This window comes from Zalophus californianus, chromosome 11 (assembly GCF_009762305.2).
Source record: "Zalophus californianus isolate mZalCal1 chromosome 11, mZalCal1.pri.v2, whole genome shotgun sequence".
Classification (NCBI taxonomy): Eukaryota; Metazoa; Chordata; class Mammalia; order Carnivora; family Otariidae; genus Zalophus; species Zalophus californianus.
In genome coordinates this window covers 14,751,162-14,772,478 of record NC_045605.1, presented here as the reverse complement: position 1 = coordinate 14,772,478, position 21,317 = coordinate 14,751,162, and the positions used below count along the sequence as shown (strand labels likewise).

Here is a 21,317-nt window from a genome sequence, read left to right as displayed (position 1 = left end):
TTCATTGTCAAGCAAAAGAGATTAACTGATTCTCATTCGAGACTTAAAAAAATCGCGGGTCAGAACAGGTTCAGGTGTGGCTCTGGAAAGATGCCACGTTCCTATGGCAACTTCGAATCGCCATTTTAAAGTGTTCTCGCGGCCTCCCGCCCTGACGTCACTTCCGGTATCACCTGTGTGGTTACCGGGAGCCGTAAACAAGGTGTGCAAGCATCCAGAGAGCTGTCGGGATGCAGCAGAGCGGAGCTGCTGGAGGCCGTGGCTGCGCTCTGTTCCCACTGCTGGGCTTTTTGTTCTTCCAGGGTGAGAGCGCCGGCTGGGTCCCCCAACTTCCGGTCGGGGGGTTAGGGAAGATGGTCGGTTTTCCGGTTCCGTGTGGGGGGGGGTCTCAGGAAAGCCCCCACACCTCTTCTGGCAGTGCAGGAAGTGGGACTGTGGGGGAGTGTGCTTTCTTCTTGTATTCACCACCCACTTGAGGGCCGTTGGCAGCTTGTCGGTGCTTTCCTGAGCCCTGGGGAGCTCGACCACTTTGCGTGACTGCTTTGTATTCTGGTGATGGCACAACGCGATAGAACCACGGAGGGCGCTGGCTTTGTGGTCCCCCCGTGATATCTTGTGATGAGTTACCAGCGGTTGACTCCGCTGTGGTTTTGTGTGCTGAATGCCCTGATTAGGAAGGGGTAGTTCTAGCGTTCAGGAGTTTGTGTCAGTAATTTGGGGAAAGAAAATCATGACCGTTGGTACTTTTTTGTAGGTGATTGTCAGGGCCTTGGAAGTAAAATGTTTATTTTATATGTCACTGAAAAGATGTGCTGTGATTTCGTTACAGGAGAGACGCATTTTGTTGAGGAAAAAGCAACTGCTGTAGCATATTAATAACATTTTTAAAATTCAGGAAAGCATATAAACTCTTAAAGTTTTTAATCTATTTAACTAATATCATAAGTACAGTATTCACACCATGGCATAGTCTTAGAATTTGGGTAAGTTTTGCTTTCATGCAGTTTTCAAATTGCATAAATTTCAGCCCAACCTAATTACCTTCATTTTAGGGTGCAGTTATGGATTTGTGTGTGTGTGTGTGTGTGTGTATGTGTGTGTCTTCTCAGGAAATTATGTGTTAATAGAGCTAGGATCAGAGTGAATTGTTAACTTCATAAAATTTCCCTGTGGATAAGTGGGAATTTCTGAAGGGGGCCTTTGATGAAAAGACTTAAGTTGTTCTAAATCTTAGCAGGTAAGGCCAGGAAGTTATTTATTTGATGACTAATATTCATGTTGCCAACACACTCCCTGATCCCTCCCAGCACTCTGTCATCACAAGTGTCCAGTTTTTCAGCTAAATTCTTTTGCAATATAATATTTAGGTTGACCTATCATTCCAAATATTCTGATTTCATCTCTCTATCCCTCTCACAAATATTCAAATATTGTCCTATTGAGAAAAAAAAATTCTAGAAATGATGGGTGGTTTCTTAAACTTGATGTCATTTCACATTGAAAAGCATCCACCAAAGACAGCAGACCAACTAATTCAAACTTAAAAATTTATCTTATGACCCGTATGTAATTGTTTCTTAAACTTAGCATGTTTTCAAGGTTCACCCATTTTTTTTAATGTTAGGCAATAGACTTTGGTTTCATACCAGTGTTTATTTGCTTTTCCTCTTCAAAGATAGCACCCATTAAATGATTAGCTTGTTTGAATTCTCCAAGTTATAAACATGGTCCTGTTATATCAGTTGTCATAGTACATGGAAACAATAGATTAGACAGCCTAGGGTTCTTATACTTATCTCCATTTAAGTGTGCACTTTTATGAACTAAATGTTGACAGATTTGTATTTGGAAAATTGGGTGTACAAAGCTGGGAATTTTGTTTTATATTTTTTTCATTCCTTCTGTGTATAAAATTACATATATTTAAATGTGATTTTCTTGTTTTCCTCCCAAATTAAACAAATTGTTAATTTTTATGAGTATATTCTATTCTACCTGGCAAGAATGTCTTTTTACTCAGGAGAAAAGATGAATAACCCTAAGCACATTAGACCTAGGATGAAAATGTCTAAATGAATGTAACAGTGGATTAGTAATTTTTTTCTTATTTTTTGAATGGGGTAGACAAATGATTTTATGTCTGTTGATTGTAAAACACTTTTAATTTCAGTATAATATATATAGAGAGAAAATGAACATATGGTAATTGTACAGTTTAATGCATTTTTAGAAACTGAACACACCTGGGTAACCAGCACTGAAATCAGGTTATAGAATGTTACTGGTATTCCAGAAGCCTTCCTTGTACTTCCTTCCAGTCATTATCCTTTCTCTCCCAAGAGGAACCAACATCCTGACATGTAGATTAGGTTAGTTCATCCATGGATCTTGCTTTTCTCTATACATTTAAGACTCACTTATCCAGTGTTTAGATTTAAGCAAAATGACTTTACTTATTGATAACTTTGTGGCAAAATCATGCTCATGAATATGGAATTCAAACATAGTAACAAGAAGTTGGTTGGTAGGTAGATTTATTAATGGTGTACTTACTATAATTCAGTAACCAAATTTTGCTCAGAACTTGTAGTTTTTATGCTTATTTTGCAATAATTTTTGTTTCATAAAAAGGAAACTGTTGGTTTGGCTCGGTTTAATATTACTGGACATCGACAGTGTGCTAGTTTCTGTTTTGATGAGCTCAGGGTCTGTTGGAGAAGACAGACAAGTCAACAGATAATTTTAGAATCTGGTACTAAGAAATGTGGAAGCACAGAAGAGGTGCCCTTAATCTGCCATGAGGATACAAGGAAGACTTCCTGGATGTGCCACCAAAGTTAAATCTTGAAAGAAGAAGTTAGAGATAGGGAATGAGTAAAATTCCAACATAGAGAGGAACATAAACAAAACATAGAGACATTAAGTAACTTTCCAAGCAAATTTTCTGAAACTTATGCTTTGATTGGGTTAACTTAAATCACATGTGGAGTTTGTATGTGTGTATGTGACATTCAGTGTGCAGAGTTAGCTGGAGGGACATTAATGAGATTCTGACTTATAACTGTAACCCATATATTTCTTATTTACTCTAAACCAGGGTTGGCAAACTTTTGTAAAAGGCTGGAGAATAAATATTTTAGGCTTTGTGGGCCATGTGGTCTCTGTTGCAACTATTTAGTTCTGTTTGAGTAGCACAAAAGCAGCCAGAGACAATATATAAATGAATAAATATGGCTGTGTTCTAATAAAACTTTATTTACAAAGAGACATTGTAGGCTAGATTTGGTTCACAGGCCATAATTTGCTGACCTTTGCCCTACACCAGCCATCCATTGACATTATCTCTTGGCCATCTCAGAGGCACATTAAACTTATCCAAAATCAAGCTCATGTTCTTCCCTGCCATGATTGGTATTTTTTTTTAAAAGATTTTATTTATTTATTCATGAGAGACAGGGAGAGAGAGAGAGAGAGAGAGAGAGAGAGAGAGAGAAGCAGAGGGAGAAGCAGGCTCCCAAGGAGCAGGGAGCCCGATGCGGGACTCGATCCCAGGACCCCGGGATCATGACCTGAGCCGAAGGCAGACGCTTAACCATCTGAGCCACCCAGGCGCCCACCATTGGTATTTTTTAGTCTTTCTTATGTCAGTGAATGGTATTACCAAGTCAGAAACCTGGGAGTCATCCTTATCACCTCTGTTTCCCTAACATTCCACATCCAATCTACCACCAATTCTTGCTGATTTTACTCTGTAAGTACTGTCTTCCTAATTCTTTCCATGTCTCCTACTACCAACTTAGTTCAAGCTTTATTTCTCATTTGACTATTGTAGTAGCCTTCTAAGTTATCTCCTTATATTTACTCGACTCCTCCTAAGTGTCTTCCCTAGAGTGATCTTTTAAAAAATGAAAACTTCATCATGTCTCTTCTCCCTCAGTCCCACATTTAAGTATTTTTCATGGCTTCCCATTACTCTAAGAATAAGGACCCAAATCTCTGAGGTTCTGCATGATCTGCTTCCTGCTTACCTCCTAGCCACATCTTTCTTTTTCTCATGCTTTTTGTGTTGGAGCCATACTGCCTTACTTTTGGTTCCATGGCTGACTGTGCTCCTTCCTGTCACAGGACCCTTGCATATGCTGTGTTTCCTGCCTGGAATACTCTCCCTTTCCTCACCTTGTCACCCTTCCTTCAGAGCTCTACTCAAAAAGTAACTTTTCCAGGGAAGCTTTCATTAACCACTCCCTACTCCTCTACCATAACTGGTGCAGTTCTCATAGTCACTCTCTGTCTTTGCTTAATAGTACTTATCAGATTTTGTAATTATACATTGTTTTTATGATTATTTGATTAATGTGTTGAACTTTTGCTGTATTTTAAGCTCCAAAATAGGGAGTGTATTTATTTTGCTCACATTTAATTCCAGGCTCAGAGGGTGGCACAAAACAGATCCTCAATAACTATATGTTTGAAGAGTGAGTGAATGAATAAGAATATTGTTATGGAAGCCTTGGGATAGAGAAGAATAGAGAAGAGCAGGGAGTCACTGCATCAGAGAGATCCAGTAAAATCAGGATAGAAAAGTACCTATTAGAGTTTTTATCCCTTGGATTTTGTACTTTTAAGACATGATGCCTTTTATCAGAAATGTTAGTTGAATCTGTATTGTACTATAGGGGCCCAGAAGTGAATGAGAATGCCAGGTGTACACTGCTCTTTCACAAAGTTGGCTTAGAAAGGAAAGAGAGGGCAGTAGTTGGTAAATGTAGTTTTGCAGGGTTAAGGAAAGATCATCTTTATTTTGTTTTATTGTTTTTTGTTTGTTTTTAAGGATGGGAGAGACTTATTTGTATTTAGAGGCTGAAGGGGAAGAGAGCCCCTCTGAAAAGGAAGAGTTTGAAGATAGTAGAGAGGGTTTTTCTGCTGAAGCAGGGCTTGGAGGGGAGGGATCCAGGGCAGAACATAAGGGGTTGGCCTTGCATAGGGAAAGGGATACCACACACTTTCAGATTGGAAGTATGGATGGGTGTAGACACAGGAGAGTGCATGGCTGGGCAGTTTGTATAGCCTTACATTTCTTCAAAAAGTAAGAGGAGATATTTTCTTCTGAGAATGAGGGATTTGGAGGTTGCACGGAGGGTGATGAGAATGGCAGGGGTTGGAGGAATCAGAAAGAGGAGCTGACCGAGGCTGGTTAAAGGGTCATCATGCCTCTTTAAGGGCTCAGATGGAATCCATGAATTTCTTATGGTAACTATCTGTACAGTTGGGTGATTTTTCTCCTTCAATGTACACCAGCCACAGGCTAGGAGTGGTCATCTAGGGTTAAGCTTTTCCTGAATGGGTGCACTGGAAAGAGAGGAGTGTAGAGGACTTAAGAATGTTGGAAATACTGTAAAAGAGGAAGAGAGTGGGTGACTGGTGAGCACACTTTGTTCCTATACTAGAATTTTTGGTGACCTGTCCACCTCTTTCTCTCAGTCTCTGTCTGCTCCCTTCCCTCTGAGTTTTTGCCCTCTAGGTGCTTGTGTGTAACAGGGGAAATAGTCTTTACAAATTGAGGGCAATCAACAATACATGTGCTTGAGTAGCATTATGTGCTAACTGTTATGAGAACAGAGAAGAAAGAGCAGTGAACTGCACCAGGGAATTTGGGAAGGCATCGCAGAGGGGGCTGCTATTTGAAACAGGGTTTTGAAGGTGTGTGAGCATTGGGGGGTTGTGGTATGGTAGGAACAGGTAGGATTGGTAGAAATGGGGAGAGCCTTCCAGACAAAGCCATATTCAGGGAGAGGCACAGTGTCATGAAAGTTTAAATTTGGGAAATGGCAGACATTCTGGGCATGGTGAAAGGGATGGGATGAGTAGGTGGGTGGAGTGGCAGAGGTTTGGGTTTGTGGCAGATTGTCTCTATGTGGATTTTATTCTATATCCCAAGAAGGAATTATTGAAGGTTTTTGAATGTTTGGGGTGTTCATTTTAATAATAACAGCTAACATTTATGGAAAGGTTCTTTTTCAGATGCTATGCTAAGCATTTTATGTGTTATCTTATTTAATCTTATTGGATCCTTACAGTGACCCAGTGAAGTAGGTCTTGTCATTCTTCCCATTTACTGAGTAAGGAAATTGAAACTTGAACAGGTTAGGTGACTGTGATTAAAATCTCACATCTAGAAAGTAGCTGGGCTAGAACGCACGTCCAGGTCTATCTAATTCTAAATCCATGCTTTCAAATCTCTCCACTGCACTTGAATTTTAGGATAAAGGAATAGTATGGGGAGAGTGTGGATTATCCATCCATTTCCAGCTTCCAGTTTTTAGAGCTGGATCATGAGTTGTGTGTAGGGTGGGTTGGGAGTGAAGGCTTGGGAGAGAGTAGGGGCTAAAGGATGAAGGCTTTCCAGGCAGGGGAACAGCATTTGCCAAGTCATAGAAGGAACGACAAGTTTAGCATGGCAAAGTCAGATTGGATGGTATGGAGGAAACAGAGGTAAGCTTCATCTTTGGGATCAGATGCTTATTAGAGTGTGAGCTCAGTCTTGGTCTCCTCCTTTTAAGAAGAATGTGAACAGACTAGATTGTCTTGAGAGGAGCAAGAAAAATGATTCAGAGCAGACAGAGGTAAAGGTGTTGATGACTCATAACTGTGTCTGTGATGGGGACGGTTGAGAGAGTGTAGGCAGAACTGAAGAAGTGCACTGAGCACTTACTCTGGGGTAGGCAGGCTTTCCAGTGTTAACACCTGTTTTAACTCATTTATTCCTCACACTGACCTTCTAAAGTAAGTGCTGTTATTATCATTCTCACCAGAGTGAGAAAATGAAGAGTAAAGTAACTTGCTGAGACCACAGAGCCAGCAAGCCATAGTGCTGGGATTTGCATCCTGCCTCGACTAGGGGGACTGTGGGTATGTGGATTGTCTGTGGGTTTGCCCTCTTCTGAATCCTTGCTGCTCTGTGTGCCTTTGGCCTGCCAAAAGAATCAGGGCTTGTTGCAGTGGAGAAGAAAGCAGTAAAAACAAAGTGCTGGTGACTTTCCTAAAAATTGGCTCCCTTCTGGAAGATACATTTCTACTCAGTGTTTTTTGAAAGGGGATTGGTCAGAAGTGGGAGCTCTTTTTGGGGGAGCTGGAATGCCAAAATTGGATATATGAGCCCGTTTTGGCAAGAGTTAAATCTCTAGAGCGTTTAAAAATGATATTTTTATATTTTAGAATGCATTAAATTGTTCTGTTTTCCTCCCCATGATTTACTTTTAATGGATGCAGGATTCATTAACCAGCTTTAAGAAAGGAAAAGATAAAACACGGCTAGATAGAACCTGGGGGCAGTTTTCTAAAATTCTTTGAAAAAATTTCCTCTTCTTATTTCCTGTTCTCATTTTGCTGGTGGTTGAGAAAGTGGTAGCCTCAGGTTATAGCCAGGCTGTACTTGGGGGTAAGTCCCTTAGACCACAGCAGCTGCTATAATTCCTGGGGTGTCAGTGTGTCAGGGGGTACACAGCATTGCCTTTTAGCGGCTGTGGGCGGACCCACTTGTTTGTACTGCATTTAACCACAAGTCTGTATTTGGAAAAATGCTGGTGTGATCAGGTTTTAGATTTTTTTTTTAAGATTTTTATTTATTTATTGAGAGAGAGAGAATGGTAGAGAGAGAGCATGAGAGGGAGGAAGGCCAGAGGGAGAAGCAGACTCCCCGTTGAGCAGGGAGCCCGATGCGGGGCTCGATCCCGGGACTCCAGGATCATGACCTGAGCCGAAGGCAGTCGCTTAACCAACTGAGCCACCCAGGCACCCTAGGTTATAGATTTTTACCCAAGCATTCATTCTGTGATTTAATATTGTAAAATGACAAAAATACTACCCTTGATTCATGCAGATACCTGCTCCTTGACCTTCTGGGCCTGCCTGAGAAGATACTCATTTATTCCTCTGAGAGCCCAAAAAACGATAGCGTCTCTGTATTGCTCACTCACATCTATCTATCCCACCTAAATGCATACCTTTTAAATGTTTGGGCTTGCTTTGATTAGGTGTTCAAGTCGTCCTTTCCTTGGAGATTAAAGCAGATGCCCATGTCCGGGGTTATGTAGGAGAGAAGATCAAGTTGAAATGCACCTTCAAGTCGACTTCATCTGTCACTGACAAACTCACCATAGACTGGACGTACCGACCCCCCAGCAGCAGTCGTACAGAATCAGTGAGTGTTTCCTATTAAGGAAATGTCTTTGGGTCTAAAGTGGTCAACAGCTCTGGAATCCTTATATTCCAGGTCCCAGGCATACCTCAGGCCTTCTCATCTTAGAGTCAAACATGAGCTTCTATATAAATAGGAGAAGATAAAGGCATTCATTTGGTCACATAGGGCTTTTTTTTTTTTTTTTATTCTTCCATATGAGAATCTTGTAAATAAGCTGTAGGAAAAAAATTGTCAGAAACTCAGAGGAAATGTGGTTTAAATTTTGTTTCCCCTTTGTTGTTTCCTTCTGCATGTTTTCATAGCTTGTTTTCAGATTCAACGTACTAAAAAGAGTACCTCCAGGACTGTTGGATTGGAAAATTCTATAGGTCACAATCGTAGACATCTTTTCTCATGAAGTTGCTCGTTTCTGTGGTATGAGGTTGTCTCAACGGGTGCGTCTGTTGGAATATCTGTACTCTGTAGATTTATCTCGGCCTCGTCTCCTAGTGTATAAACATCTGCATTGATTTGTATGGTACCCTTTGAAGGAGCCGGTGGCACCTTGTGTGGACGACAGATGCTGTTGGTGACAGATGGTGTTGCAGTATTAGAAACAATATAGTTTATACACACATATAAAACACATTTATGGTTCATATCCCATTGTGGGTGTCTAATTGAAGATTGCAATGCTATAAAAAGCCCTTTCTCTTTATGCTTCCAGCAATATCCTTAGTTCAGGATAGATGCTATCAAGAATGTGAATGTTGTAGCTGTATGGAAGATTGTATTTTTTGAAAGTATCCTTAATTCTTTTATCCTGTTTCCTTCATTGGAGAACTTTCTCTTTGATTTTAATATATAAGCTTTGAGTTTTGTTTTAGGACCCATTATCGAATGCCACATAGCTAGGAGCCAGCTAGGGGGCTCCAGAGAAGACAGCTAGGCTGTATTCATGGTCGCCTTTTCTTTAGATTTAAAATAGTTCACTTTATTTCGAGTGGTCAGGAAACTATGGCTGGCCTTATTTGACTGCTTCCTTGGCCAAAAGTAGGACAGAGCAAACAATGGGTGATCTTCTTGGGTCAGAAACCTTAATTGCAAACAGCAGTTCCTGTATGGTGCTGTTTTCTGGGAGGCTGGTCAGAAAGCAAGCTCACGCAAGTTGGAATCAGTGGACCTTTAAAGTCACGTTACGTGATTGTCACAGTCCAGGTCAAGTCAGTCAGGATTCTGTCAGGCTAATCGGTCGGCAAGGATTTGGGTATCACCAATTTAACTCGGAACTTACAGGTTGTATTTATCTTGAAGGTACACAGCAGGCCTTGTTTGGTCAGTAAGGAGTTTGAAACCCTTTTATATAGATGCTGATAACCAGTGGTAGGCATTCTTTACCTCCCTCTTTGTGTGTGTGTGCGTGTGTGTGTGTGTGTGTGTGTGTGTGTGTGTGTGTGTTTAAAAGATTTTATTTTTAAGTAGTCTCTACACCCAGTGTGGGGCTTGAACTCACAATCCTGAGATCAAGAGTTGCTGCTCCTCTGACAGAGCCAGGCAGGCGCCCCTTACCTCTCTCTTTGGAACACTCATCACACATGTTATTATTTCTTAATGTCTGTATTTCCCATTAGACTGTAAAATCTGTGAGAGCAGGGACTGTGCCTGTTTGGCTCCCACTATGTCCTTTTGCTTAACACAGTGCCTAGCACATAGTTAGGTGAGCCCTAAGTATTTGTTGAATGAATGCATGAACAAATGAACTGATAAGTAATTCAACATCTTCTCTGGGAAGTTGCTCCTCAAAATTGGGCAATTTAGTGGTTGTAAATGGGGAGGTACCAAGTCTTGAAAGAAAGAAAGGAAAGAAAGAGGAAAGAGGAAAGAAAGCCTTGAACCCTGCATAAGAGAGAAAGATCATGTTGTCTTGTAGTACCTGCCTGGCCTACCACCAGACATAATGAGGTGCTTTTGGTGACAAAGTGTCTGATCATCAATCTGAAGTAGCACCGTTTTAATTCAATTTCATTCACTGAGTCCTGATCATGCATTTGGCTTGGGGTTTTTATTGATAGCCAAGATAGATAGATAACTCAAGAGAGGCTTGATTATATTATACCTACTTTTACTTATTTTGAGATTAAGCAAAAGCTTCCCCTGCCCACTTACTACCTGTGTGCCTTTGAGTAACTCACTTAGTTTTTGGCCTTGTTTCCCTTTCTATAAATTTGGAATAATCATACCTGCCCCATGTATCGTTCGGTGTTGTTATGTGGCTCAACTGAGTAAACCTGTGGGAATCATTTGCAAACCAGAAAGGACTACACAAATAACAGATGCTACTTTAGAATAGGGTTTCTTAGCTTTGGCACTGTTGACATTTTGAGCTGGAGAATTCTTTGTTGTGAGGGGTCTATCTTTGCACTGTAGGATTTTTATCAGTATCCCTGACCTCTACCCACTAGATGCCAGTAGCACTCTCCCCAAACTGTGATAACCTGAACTGTCTCCAGATATTGCCAGATGTCTCCTGGAGGCCCACATTTCCCCCAGTTGAGAACTACTGCTTTAGGACTTCAGGGAGAATTTAGAAGATCTTCAGGAGTTAGGATCCTAGGGCTCTTAGGTCAGGCCTTTTCCTGATAAGTTGTATTAACTTGTCTTTTAACCTATAGGAAGGAGGTGAACAAAACATAAAAAAAAAAAAAAGTCCGACTGAGAAAACCCATTATGCATTTGTATTTTATTTTGGACTTACTTAGTTTTACATTTTCATTGCATTTTGCAAATTAACTTCTTTTTTTGTTTGTTTGTTATGGTGTTGCTTTTTTAGATTTTTCATTATCAGTCCTTCCAGTACCCAACCACAGCAGGTACATTTCAGGATCGAATTTCCTGGGTTGGAGATGTATACAAAGGGGATGCGTCTATAAGCATAAGCAGCCCTACCCTAAAGGACAATGGGACATTCAGCTGTGCTGTGAAGAATCCCCAGATGTGCACCATAATATTCCTGTGACGGAGCTAACAGTCACAGAAAGGGGTAAGCCAACTGCCACCAACCTTCTTCTGCCGGGCTCTGTGACTACCGCGCTACTTACCAGAGAGATCAGGGACAAGCACAGCTACTTGTCTTTGAAAGCCAGTCAGTCAATGGAACATTTGGCCATCCTGAATTGACTATTAGGATGAATTCTTAATCTTGATTTTGCAAACTGAAGTTGTTATTCAAATGTTGTTATAGTTTCCCTGTTATCCATTTTTTATTTTAACTTCAGGTGTCCAGAGGTCTTGTGGAACGCATGGCAGACCCCTAAGTAAATGGAGCCTTGTTATCTGTGTGAAATAGAAGTCATTTGATTTCCTCAGTCTGTTCATACCCTCAGTTGTGAGGCCATTTTCTTGCCCGTGTGTTGAAAGGGTGCCCCTTTTAATGATGGGAGGCAGCACATTTCTTTTATGTTACAAAAGGCAGCAGTTTCCTTTTAGCATGAAAGTGCAGGAAAGTAGGTTAAGGACTGACCTTTTTTCCTACATTATTCTCGGTCAATCTAATTCTCAGTTGGATTTGAACCAAAGATGTAGAGATACAGAACTGCATTATGGTTCGTTATAGATGCCTTATCATCTCCTAGGTCTTTCTCAAGTCTGTCTTTTTCTCCCTCTTTCTTTCTCCCTTTCTTTCCCTTCCTCCTCCAGTTCTTTTTTTATTCTTTTTTTAAGAGGATAACTCAAGGTTTCAAAGATACAGGCATGTGCATGCTGCAGGCTGAGTAGAAAGTAGTATAGTTTTTTTGGAAGAAAGTTTGGTCGTATTAGGTGCCTTAAAAGTGTATGCCCTTCGATCCAGGAATCCCATTTTAAATTTTATCTTAAAGAAATAGAGCTAAATATGAGGATTTATGTACAAGGATGATCATCATAATGTAACTTACAGATTCAAGGAATTGGAAACAGCTTGAGTGTCCAGTAAATTACTCAGTATGGTAGAATACTGTGCAGCCAAGTAACACTTGGAAGGAGTTTTTAATGATGTGGGAAAAATTTATCATATATTACATAAAAAAAGGAACTTAGAAATAGTCCATAAACATATGATCCATACTTCTTTTTTTTTTAAAGATTTTATTTATTTATTTATTTGAGAGAGCGAGAATGAGAGAGAGAGCACATGAGAGAGGGAAGGGTCAGAGGGAGAAGCAGACTCCCTGCTGAGCAGGGAGCCCGATGTGGGGCTCGATCCCGGGACTCCAGGATCATGACCTAAGGCAGTCGCTTAACCGACTGAGCCACCCAGGCTCCCCGATCCATACTTCTAAAGCTAGGCACTGTCCTCCCTATCTGCAGACCCATACCCACATACTCCTAGAAAGAACACCGAATGGGTAGATACCAACGTGTCAGTCCTATGTAGGGGAATTACGGGTGCATTCTTTTTCTTTGTACTTTCATGTACTCTCTACCTCTTCTACAACGAATTCTTGTTGTAATCAGAAGAAATACAAGAGCAAAAGTACAATCTAGCTCAGCCAAAGAAGGCCCTTTTGCACGTCCCTCCCTCTCACCTTCCCTTTTTCCTCCTCTAGGTTTTGGCACCATGTTCTCCTCGGTGGCGCTCCTCTCCGTCCTTGTCTTCCTGCCCTCAGCCGTGGTGGTGGTTCTGCTGCTGGTGAGGATGGTGAGGAAGTCTGAGGGGCTGCAGAAGATGAGCAAGTCTGGCTATAAGAAGTCATCTATTGAGGTTTCAGATGAGTAAGTTCAGCTGGAACCCCAAGCACTTAGCCCCTTTCCTCTTCAGAGCCCTGCTTGGTGGATAGTCCCCAGAGGCCTGAATCTACCCCTTTCCTTTTTCCCAGGCCAAGTTTCGTTCTGCCGAGGAGTACTAGAAGGAAGGGGGGGCGAACCTAGTGGATATTAATTTGGGGAGAGAGATGGAGGGGTGAATGTAGGGTCCTTGTCTCTGCTTTGGAAATCAGATTGTACTATCTATGGTTCTGCATATAAATTCTAAAGTGGTGGGGCGCCTGTGTGGCTCAGGCGGTTTAGTGTCCGACTTTTTTTTTTTTTTAAGATTTTATTTATTTATTTGACAGAGAGACAGTGAGAGCAGGAACACAAGCAGGGGGAGTGGGAGAGGGAGAAGCAGGCTTCCTGCTGAGGAGGGAGCCTGACGTGGGACTCGATCCCAGGACCCTGGGATCATGACCTGAGCCGAAGGCAGATGTTTAACGACTGAGCCACCCAGGCGCCCTAGTGTCTGACTCTTGACTTTGGCTCAGGTCATGATCTCAGGGTTGTGAGATCAAGCCCTGTATCAGGCTCCATGCTGGACGTGAAGTCTGCTTAAGACTCTCTGTCTCCTCTCCCCCTCCCCTCTCTCTTTCTCCCCCTCTCTAAGTAAATAAATAAAAATTCTGGAGTGGATATCACATTCTTCCAAAATTAACAGGAATTTCCAACAAGTCAGTTATTTTTCTCTTCTCGTTTTGGCACCAAACTGATGTGTCCCAACAGAAAATGCCTAAGCAATGAGGAAGGCTTTAAGAACAGTCTTGGACAGCAAAACCAATTTAAATAACCAAGATCTGTTCTTGGTCAGCACATGCTCTGAGGGCCTAATTGGATTGTGATTGTCAAAGGCATTTATGAAACATCATGTTGGCAGTGAGCAGGCATGGTCCAGTACTTTCCCTAGGAATAAATCTACTAAAAACAGGTGACAAAAGTCTGCATAAAACCCATTTTGATTCTCCATTGTCTTCTTGGGAGGGAAGTCTTCCCTGGGAAGGGTCTAAAATTTTCTTTTTCTGTGCATGTGTGCACATGTGTATTTGTGCATGCACATTTGCTTCATGGGAGAGAGAGTGCCCTTTATAGGAATCTTTGTCCCCCTCAAAAGATCAAGGGCTCTTGGTAGAAATACTAAGATGTCTATTTCTAAGCATGATCTAACAAGATTCCTTATGCTCCAACCTTCAGGCCCGTTGTTCCCTGACATTTCTTGTTCACTTCACGTGCCAGATACACAGCTTATTTTCTTCTCTAAATAAGCTACACTCACTCAGGTCTTCCTCCCTTTTTCTCCCCCCACATGCTTTTCTCTCCCTGGGAATCCTCTCCTTCCCTCCCTTGTTTGCCTGGAAAACTCTTCCTGATCCTCCAAGACCCAGCTGAAGTGTTCCATCTCTGGAGTCTCCCTGAGTCCTCCCCAGAGAACAGGTCACTCCCTCCTCTTTGCTGCCCTAGCAGTTTGACCTTAAGCTTATTAAAACACTTTATTACATTGTGTCATAATGTACTTGTTAGGTTGCAACAGGTTTCTCACACCCATGAGGCTGTGAGCTCTTCAAGGGGCAATGTGGTGCTCAGTACATTTCTAAGTGAATGATTGGGACCAGCTCCTGTTTACTGGGCACTTGCTTTGCGTCAGGCACTGTGGTACGTGGTTTACATGTGGTTATTTTTTATCCCAGCGCTTAAGTAACCTGCCTGCTCACCCTTCTAGTAAGTGGCCGAACTGGGATTTAAAAACGAGACCTGGGGCGCCTGGGTGGCTCAGTTGGTTGGGCGACTGCCTTCGGCTCAGGTCGTGATCCTGGAGTCCCGGGATCGAGTCCCACATCGGGCTCCCTGCTCGGCGGGGAGCCTGCTTCTCCCTCTGACCCTCTTCCCTCTGATGTGCTCGCTCGCTCTCTCAAATAAATAAATAAAATCTTTAAAAAAAAATAAAAACGAGACCTGTCTGACTTCAGCAGCTGTGCTCCTAGGTGCTCTGCTGTGCTGAGGACAGTAATTGTTCAGATTTGCTTTGTCCTTTTTCTCCAGGACGGACCAAGAGGAGGGGCATGACTGCATGGCGAGGCTTTGTGTTCGTTGTGCGGAGTGCCTGGTAAGCTCATGCCATTTCTCTGTTCACTGTTCATGTTCCATTTTCCTGCGTACTTAAGGGGATCCTTTGCCCTCAGAGGCAGCAGAGGATATGCAGATAAGGCCCAAAGCAAGGTATGAATCAAGGTCTTCCCCCAAAGCATTTTGGTCTCAGGGGACTGATTCTAACCATTATTTTGTTTTCTGTCTGATAGGCATAGAGTGGTGTCCTTAGGTTCGGGAAGGTTAGGGAAGTCTCTGCCTACTGACAGAGAGCATCCTGAAAGAGGAGGGGCCTGTGCCACCAAGGTCATACTAGGAGACTTTGGCTGGTTGGACTCAGAATTCTGAATTGAACTTTCCCGCTGTGCCTCAGTTTCCCCCCCCCCCCCGCGGGAATTAGAGTGATATAACCTTCTAGGTGACTTGTGGCTTTATCAGTAAGAAATACCCATGTTGGAGGGGCGCCTGGGTGGCTCAGCTGATGAAGTGTCCGACTCTTGATCTCAGCTCAGGTCTTGATCTCAGGGTTGTGAGTTCAAGCCATGTATTGGGCTCCATACTGGGTGTGGAGCCTACTTAAAAAAAAGGAAGAAGGAAAAAAAAAATACCCACGTTGGAAGGCCTGAGTGTTGATTTAAATTTCAAAAGGCTGTCATCCCTCTGTTTTTTAAACTCTGGCTATGATTGGTAGGCTTGTGTGGCTGTCCCAGCATCCTAGGAGGAGAGACTCTCTGATGTGGTACAGTTGGAAACAGGTCAAAAGCAACTTACGATCTAATATGAAACATACCTGTCATTGCAGGGTTTAAACTTGAGTTCTCTTTGTACTCACTGCCAAGCTCAGCGCTTGGCCAGATGACTGTAGCCCCAACTGTTCACTGCAGTGTTCTTTGTTTCTCTCTCTCACAAACGGGAGTGTGATAGCTAAGTTGAGGGGAAGGTTGAAGAGGATCTAACAATAACCCTTCAGGGTTTGAATACTCCGATAACACAAAATAAGTGAGTGTCCATGACTATCATCATCCACATTTCAGATATTAATTCACTCAGCAGTTATTTACTGAGTATCTGACATGTGCCAGATGGATTCTGGGTACTTAGGAAACACAAGTGAACTTGTGACAAAAATCTCTGCCCTCCGATAACTTCCATTCTTTTCCGTATGTAGAAAACTCTCATTCTTCAAGACGCAACTGAAATGTCACTTTCTCTTAAAATGGTTATTATTGGTTATTAAACAATAACTAACTAAATCTTTTGAAAATAAGCAAAACACGGAGTATACCAGATGGTACTTAATGCAGTAAAGAAAAACAAAATAGGGAAAGAAAATGGGATGGCTGGATAGGGGGTGTGATATTAAATACCTCGCTGAAATGATATTTGAGCAAACACCTAAAAGAAGTAGGTATGGAAGCCATATAGCTGTTGTGGAGGAATGTTCTGGACAGAGGAGATGGTAGGTGCAGCACTCTGTGGAAGGGGGCCTTGTTTGGCGTGTTCTTGGACAGCAAGGAGACCAATGTGGCAGGAATGAAGTGAGCAAGGTGAAGAATAGCATTTGTTGACATCAGAGAGACAATGCCATATCTTATGAACATAATAAGTGAATGGAATGAACTGGGCTTTTATTCGTTTTAAAGATTTTATTTATTTATTTGACACAGAGAGAGACACAGCGAGAGAGGGAACGCAAGCAGGGGGAGAGGGAGGGGAGAAGCAGGCTTCCCGCTGAGCAGGGAGCCCGATGCGGGGCTCAATCCCAGGACCCTGGGACCGTGACCTGAGCCGAAGGCAGATCGCTTAACGATTGAGCCACCCAGGCGCCCTGGGCTTTTATTCTTTTCTTTTTTTTTTTTTTAAGATTTTATTTATTTATTTGAGAGAGAGAGAGAGAATGAGAGACAGAGAGCACAAGAGGGAAGAGGGGTCAGAGGGAGAAGCAGACTCCCCGCTGAGCAGGGAGCCCGATATGGGACTCGATCCCTGGACTCCAGGATCATGACCTGAGCCGAAGGCAGTCGCCCAGCCAACTGAGCCACCCAGGCGCCCCTTTGGGCTTTTATTCTTAATGAAATGGGATGCACTGGAGGTTTCTGAGAAGAGAAGCACTATGTATTTCCAAAGGCTCACTCTGGCTTCTGTGTTGAGAATAGGTGGTACCGTGGTCAAGGGGCCATGACGGTCATAGAGCCCATAAGGAGACCTTAGCAATAATGCAGGTGAGAGGGGATGGTACTGGTTTGAACCAGAGTGGTTAGGAAGTTGTTGTATTCTGATTATTGTTTGAAGGTAAAGCCAGAGGGATTTATGGATGGGTTTCCTGTATCTGTGAAAGAATGAGAGGAATCAGGGATAATTCCATGGTTCTTGACTTGAGCCAACTGATAGAATAGGTAGAGTAGATGTAGACTAGAGCCCTGGAGTTCTCCAAGGTTGATCAGTTGGAAGAGGAAGGGGAATTGGTAAAGGAGGCTGAGAAGGAACATCCAGTGAGGTAGCAGAAAACCGGGAGGATTTGTTATCCTGGGAACCGAGTGAAGAATGTGTTTCAAGGTAAAGAAGGTGATTAACTGTGTCGGTTGCTGCTGAGTCAGGTCAAGTAAAATGAGAACTGAGAATTGATTATTGGCTGATCTGGTGATGTGGAGGTCATTGGTGACCTTGGCAAAAGCAGCTTCAGGAGAATAGAGGGGAAGAAAAGCCCGATGCGGGTAAGGTTGAGAAAGAACGCAGAGAAGCGATGGTTGACAGTGGGTGTAAACAGCTCTTGCAAGGAGTTTTGCTGTGAAGAGATGCAGAAAAATCGGGTGATAGGGTAGGAGGGAGATGTGTGTCAAGAGTTACTTTCTGTTTAATGTGGGAGAAATTATAGCACATTTGTATGCTGATGGAAATGATTCAGTAGGAAAGGAAAAAATGATGCTGCGGGGTGTGTGTGTGTGGCTGGAGTAGCTCTAGAATGTGATGCACAACGGGGATGCTGACCTTAGAGAAAGGCAGGGAGAGAGAGATCCATAAGAAGTGTAAGGAAGGCCACGCAGATGGGCCCAGATGCAGGTGAGTGTGTAAATATGGTGACAGGAGCTCCCGGAAGTTCCCTGCTGATGACTCTTATCCCAATGTCGGGAGAAAGCAAGGTCGTCCGCTGAGAACAAAGTGAGGAGGACGTGCTGGAGGTTTGAGGAAAGAGGGAAAGGTAGTCATCCAGGAGAATAGGAGAACGATGGGCCAGAGAAATGTGTTGTGCCAGGTAGTACTAATGGGCCACTTGAGGTTAGAAGTAATGAATACAAGTTTAAATAATAAAAGTAAGAATAATGGTAACAGTAGCTAATCTTTTTTTTTTTTTTAAGATTTTATTTTTTTGACACAGAGAGAGAGAGAACAAGTAGGCAGAGGGAGAGGGAGAAGCAGGCTCCCTGCCGAGCAGGGAGCCTAATGCGGGACTCGATCCCAGGACCCTGGGACCACGACCTGAGCCGAAGGCAGCTGCTTAACCAGCTGAGCCACCCAGGCGCCCAACAGTAGCTAATCTTGAATGAGTGCTTGCACAGTGCTAAGCACAATGCGAAATGACTTCCATACACGGTCTCATTCAGTTCTTGTCGCCTTTCTATGACGTGTCCATATTTTTACTACCCCTACCCCCCCCCCCCCCATTTTACAGATAAGGAAACTGAGGCCTAGAGTCATTTAATAACTTTGCTCAAGGTCACACAGCCAGCAAGGGGTGAAGCTGGCATTGGAACTCAGAGAAATCGAGAAACCCAGACTCCCAGCTACAGTCCTCATGCTCTTCTGCAGACAGGCATCTTTTCATGTGTGCTGAGGTTTTAAAAAATATCCACCATGGAAAAGGGAACCATTAGGGTTTCAAAGCAGAAATTAGTCCAAAGGACAGCAAATATATCGAGGGCCTTGGAGGCTTCATGGGAACCTAGATGCGCTGAGTCAGTGCTATTTCATTGTTAATGTCACCTCGTGCTGAGTTCCGTTGAGGGGTCCTTGCACAACCTCTTTGTCTAAACTCTGACAGTGGCCATGTATCTACACCACAACTGCTGTTCTTTCCCACCAGGACTCAGACTATGAAGAGGCATATTGATGAAAGTCTTCATGATATAAGAAGAGTCACCTGCTAGCAGAACAAGTCCCGTTCCCCTGGCAGCTAAAGCCTCTCAGAAGCAGAGCTGGCTTGGATGGCAGTGCTGGAGGATTCTGGAAGTCATCAGGAGAGACTTCAGGAACCATTTATTTATTGAAGAAATGTTCTTTTTATATTTATAAACTGTTTAAGAGATCTCAGAAGAAACTCATAGCTACCCCTTTTAATAACTTATGCTCTACTTGAATGAAGGAGTTCTCTTCCTGAATTGAAAGATACTTTTTGTTTCCCCTGTGTTCTTGAATGTATTACATGTTTTCTTCCAGTTACTTGAGGGGAATCCTAAATGTTGGCCACACCATGGATGCCAAAATATCTTTAAAAAATGAAATGGAGCTCGTAGCTTCCTGATGTGCTACAAGACGAAATGTTTGTTGGGGATAAGTGTCCTTTGTTATTTGCTCCATGAATGTTTTCAGCTGTGAATCAGCAAAGAGCATATACTCCTTGGTTTCATGACACCATCACTTGTGTTTGGGTGACTTGGAACCCTAATTTCCATAGAGTTGGCAGGACCAGGAGTCCATAGTTTGCTTTGACTGAGTTTTTAAAGTATTAAAATGTCATCAATTTATGATTAAGGAAGGGAATGGCGACCTAAAGGGATCGCTTTCTTTTGTCTTGCTAGGTGCAGTTTGTTACCTTACTCTCTTATGGCTGACTGATGAGTGGTTTCCTTCTTGATGTCCCAGATCAGAGGCAAGATAACTCTTTGTAAGGTTTTTAGTGGGGAATGTAGAGAATATTTTCTCAGTTATTTGCAATATTTTTTTTTAACAAATGCCATTCCGGAGTTCAAATGTTGGATTGGCTTTAACGAGGCTTTTATTTATAGGAAATAATCTTTTTGACCTGAGTCATTCCTCAGAACTTTTTTGTGTTCTAAAATGTGCCAAATATGAGTGAGCTAAGGTATTTACAAACAGTTTTTGCATAATATTTGACATAAGGAAGTGAGATGGTACATAACCTTTACTTCTCGTTTCTGTTCTCTGATACCTTATATCGACTTCCTCCATTTTCCCGCAGCAAACGATTTCCAATTTTAATTTACATGGGATTTTCTATAAGCCATTAAGAAATATGCAAGACATGTCCAGAAGATCACAGTGTAGTCCTCTGTAAAACAGCAGCAGAGTTTACTTCTCAATTATGAGAGACAAAAATTTTCCCCTCCTCCCATTGCTGTTTTTTTCAACAGGAGAGTCCATGATTCTTCACTAGGTGACTCAGGAGGCTTCCATATTACAGCAAATACACCGTACACATTATACAAAAAAAAAAAATCACTTCCCCAGGATTTATTTGAGTATATGTGCTGCCAAAGCCAGCACACCCCAGGATTTATTTTTAAAAATTTGGGTTATTGGTGCTGGAAGTCATCAGTAAAAACTTGAAGAAATATGACATAGGTTTGGCCTGGCCCTTTTGTCAATCTAGTCCATACATAAGAGAGTCTGGTTAATTAATTAGAAATTATGCTTTTTGTCCGGTCACGTAAGGAAGTGGAAGAGGAAGAGGCACATTGACAGTTTATTTCTAGTGGTTAAGCCTCAGAGTCTTGAGCTACTTGGGCTCATCTGGGGCCAGGCTAGTGAGACAGTCTGACACCTCAGCTGGGAGGGGAAAACATGTTTGAGCAATGAGAGTTAATACTCTGGGCTCTAGGAGATTTGAAGATAGAGATCTAATTGTGAGGCCGACTTGTGGGTCCTCATGTCTCTGAGAAAGAGATGATGCTACAGGAAACCCAGCTAAAACCACATTTCCTGGATCGAGGAACTGGTTTTATCTCGGTTTTCTTGTAATTTCCTTTCAGGCATGTTGTGAGGATTAATCCAGGCTAGTATGTTTGTCCCTTTAGGTAGATGGTGCTGTGTGGATACTTGGTTGTTGTTATTTTGTAGCCTTGATCATGATTTGAACAAGTCCCTTTCTTCTTAAGTGACTGAACAGTAGCATCCTTCACGGTGAGAGAGTAAGCTGCTTAGTTCGTGGGCTCCGTGGCTTTAAAAGGTCACATCAGTCCTAAGGCTGCTCTCAGTGTCCTTGTTTGTCTCTCACCCTGAGTCTGGCTTACAGCCTTACGGCTTTTTTTCTTTT

General features: G+C 42.5%; 1 protein-coding gene across 1 annotated transcript; it reads left to right on the top strand.

The window, feature by feature from the left end:
• The first annotated feature begins 178 nt into the window (after window positions 1-178).
• On the top strand, window positions 179-21,306 carry MPZL3 (myelin protein zero like 3). The gene is given in 7 exon segments (XM_027579152.2): window positions 179-303; window positions 8,034-8,200; window positions 11,010-11,163; window positions 11,166-11,219; window positions 12,763-12,928; window positions 15,002-15,065; window positions 19,128-21,306. Coding segments are annotated over 7 exon segments (705 nt in total). The 5' UTR covers window positions 179-230; the 3' UTR covers window positions 19,155-21,306.
• The last annotated feature ends 11 nt before the right edge of the window (window positions 21,307-21,317 follow it).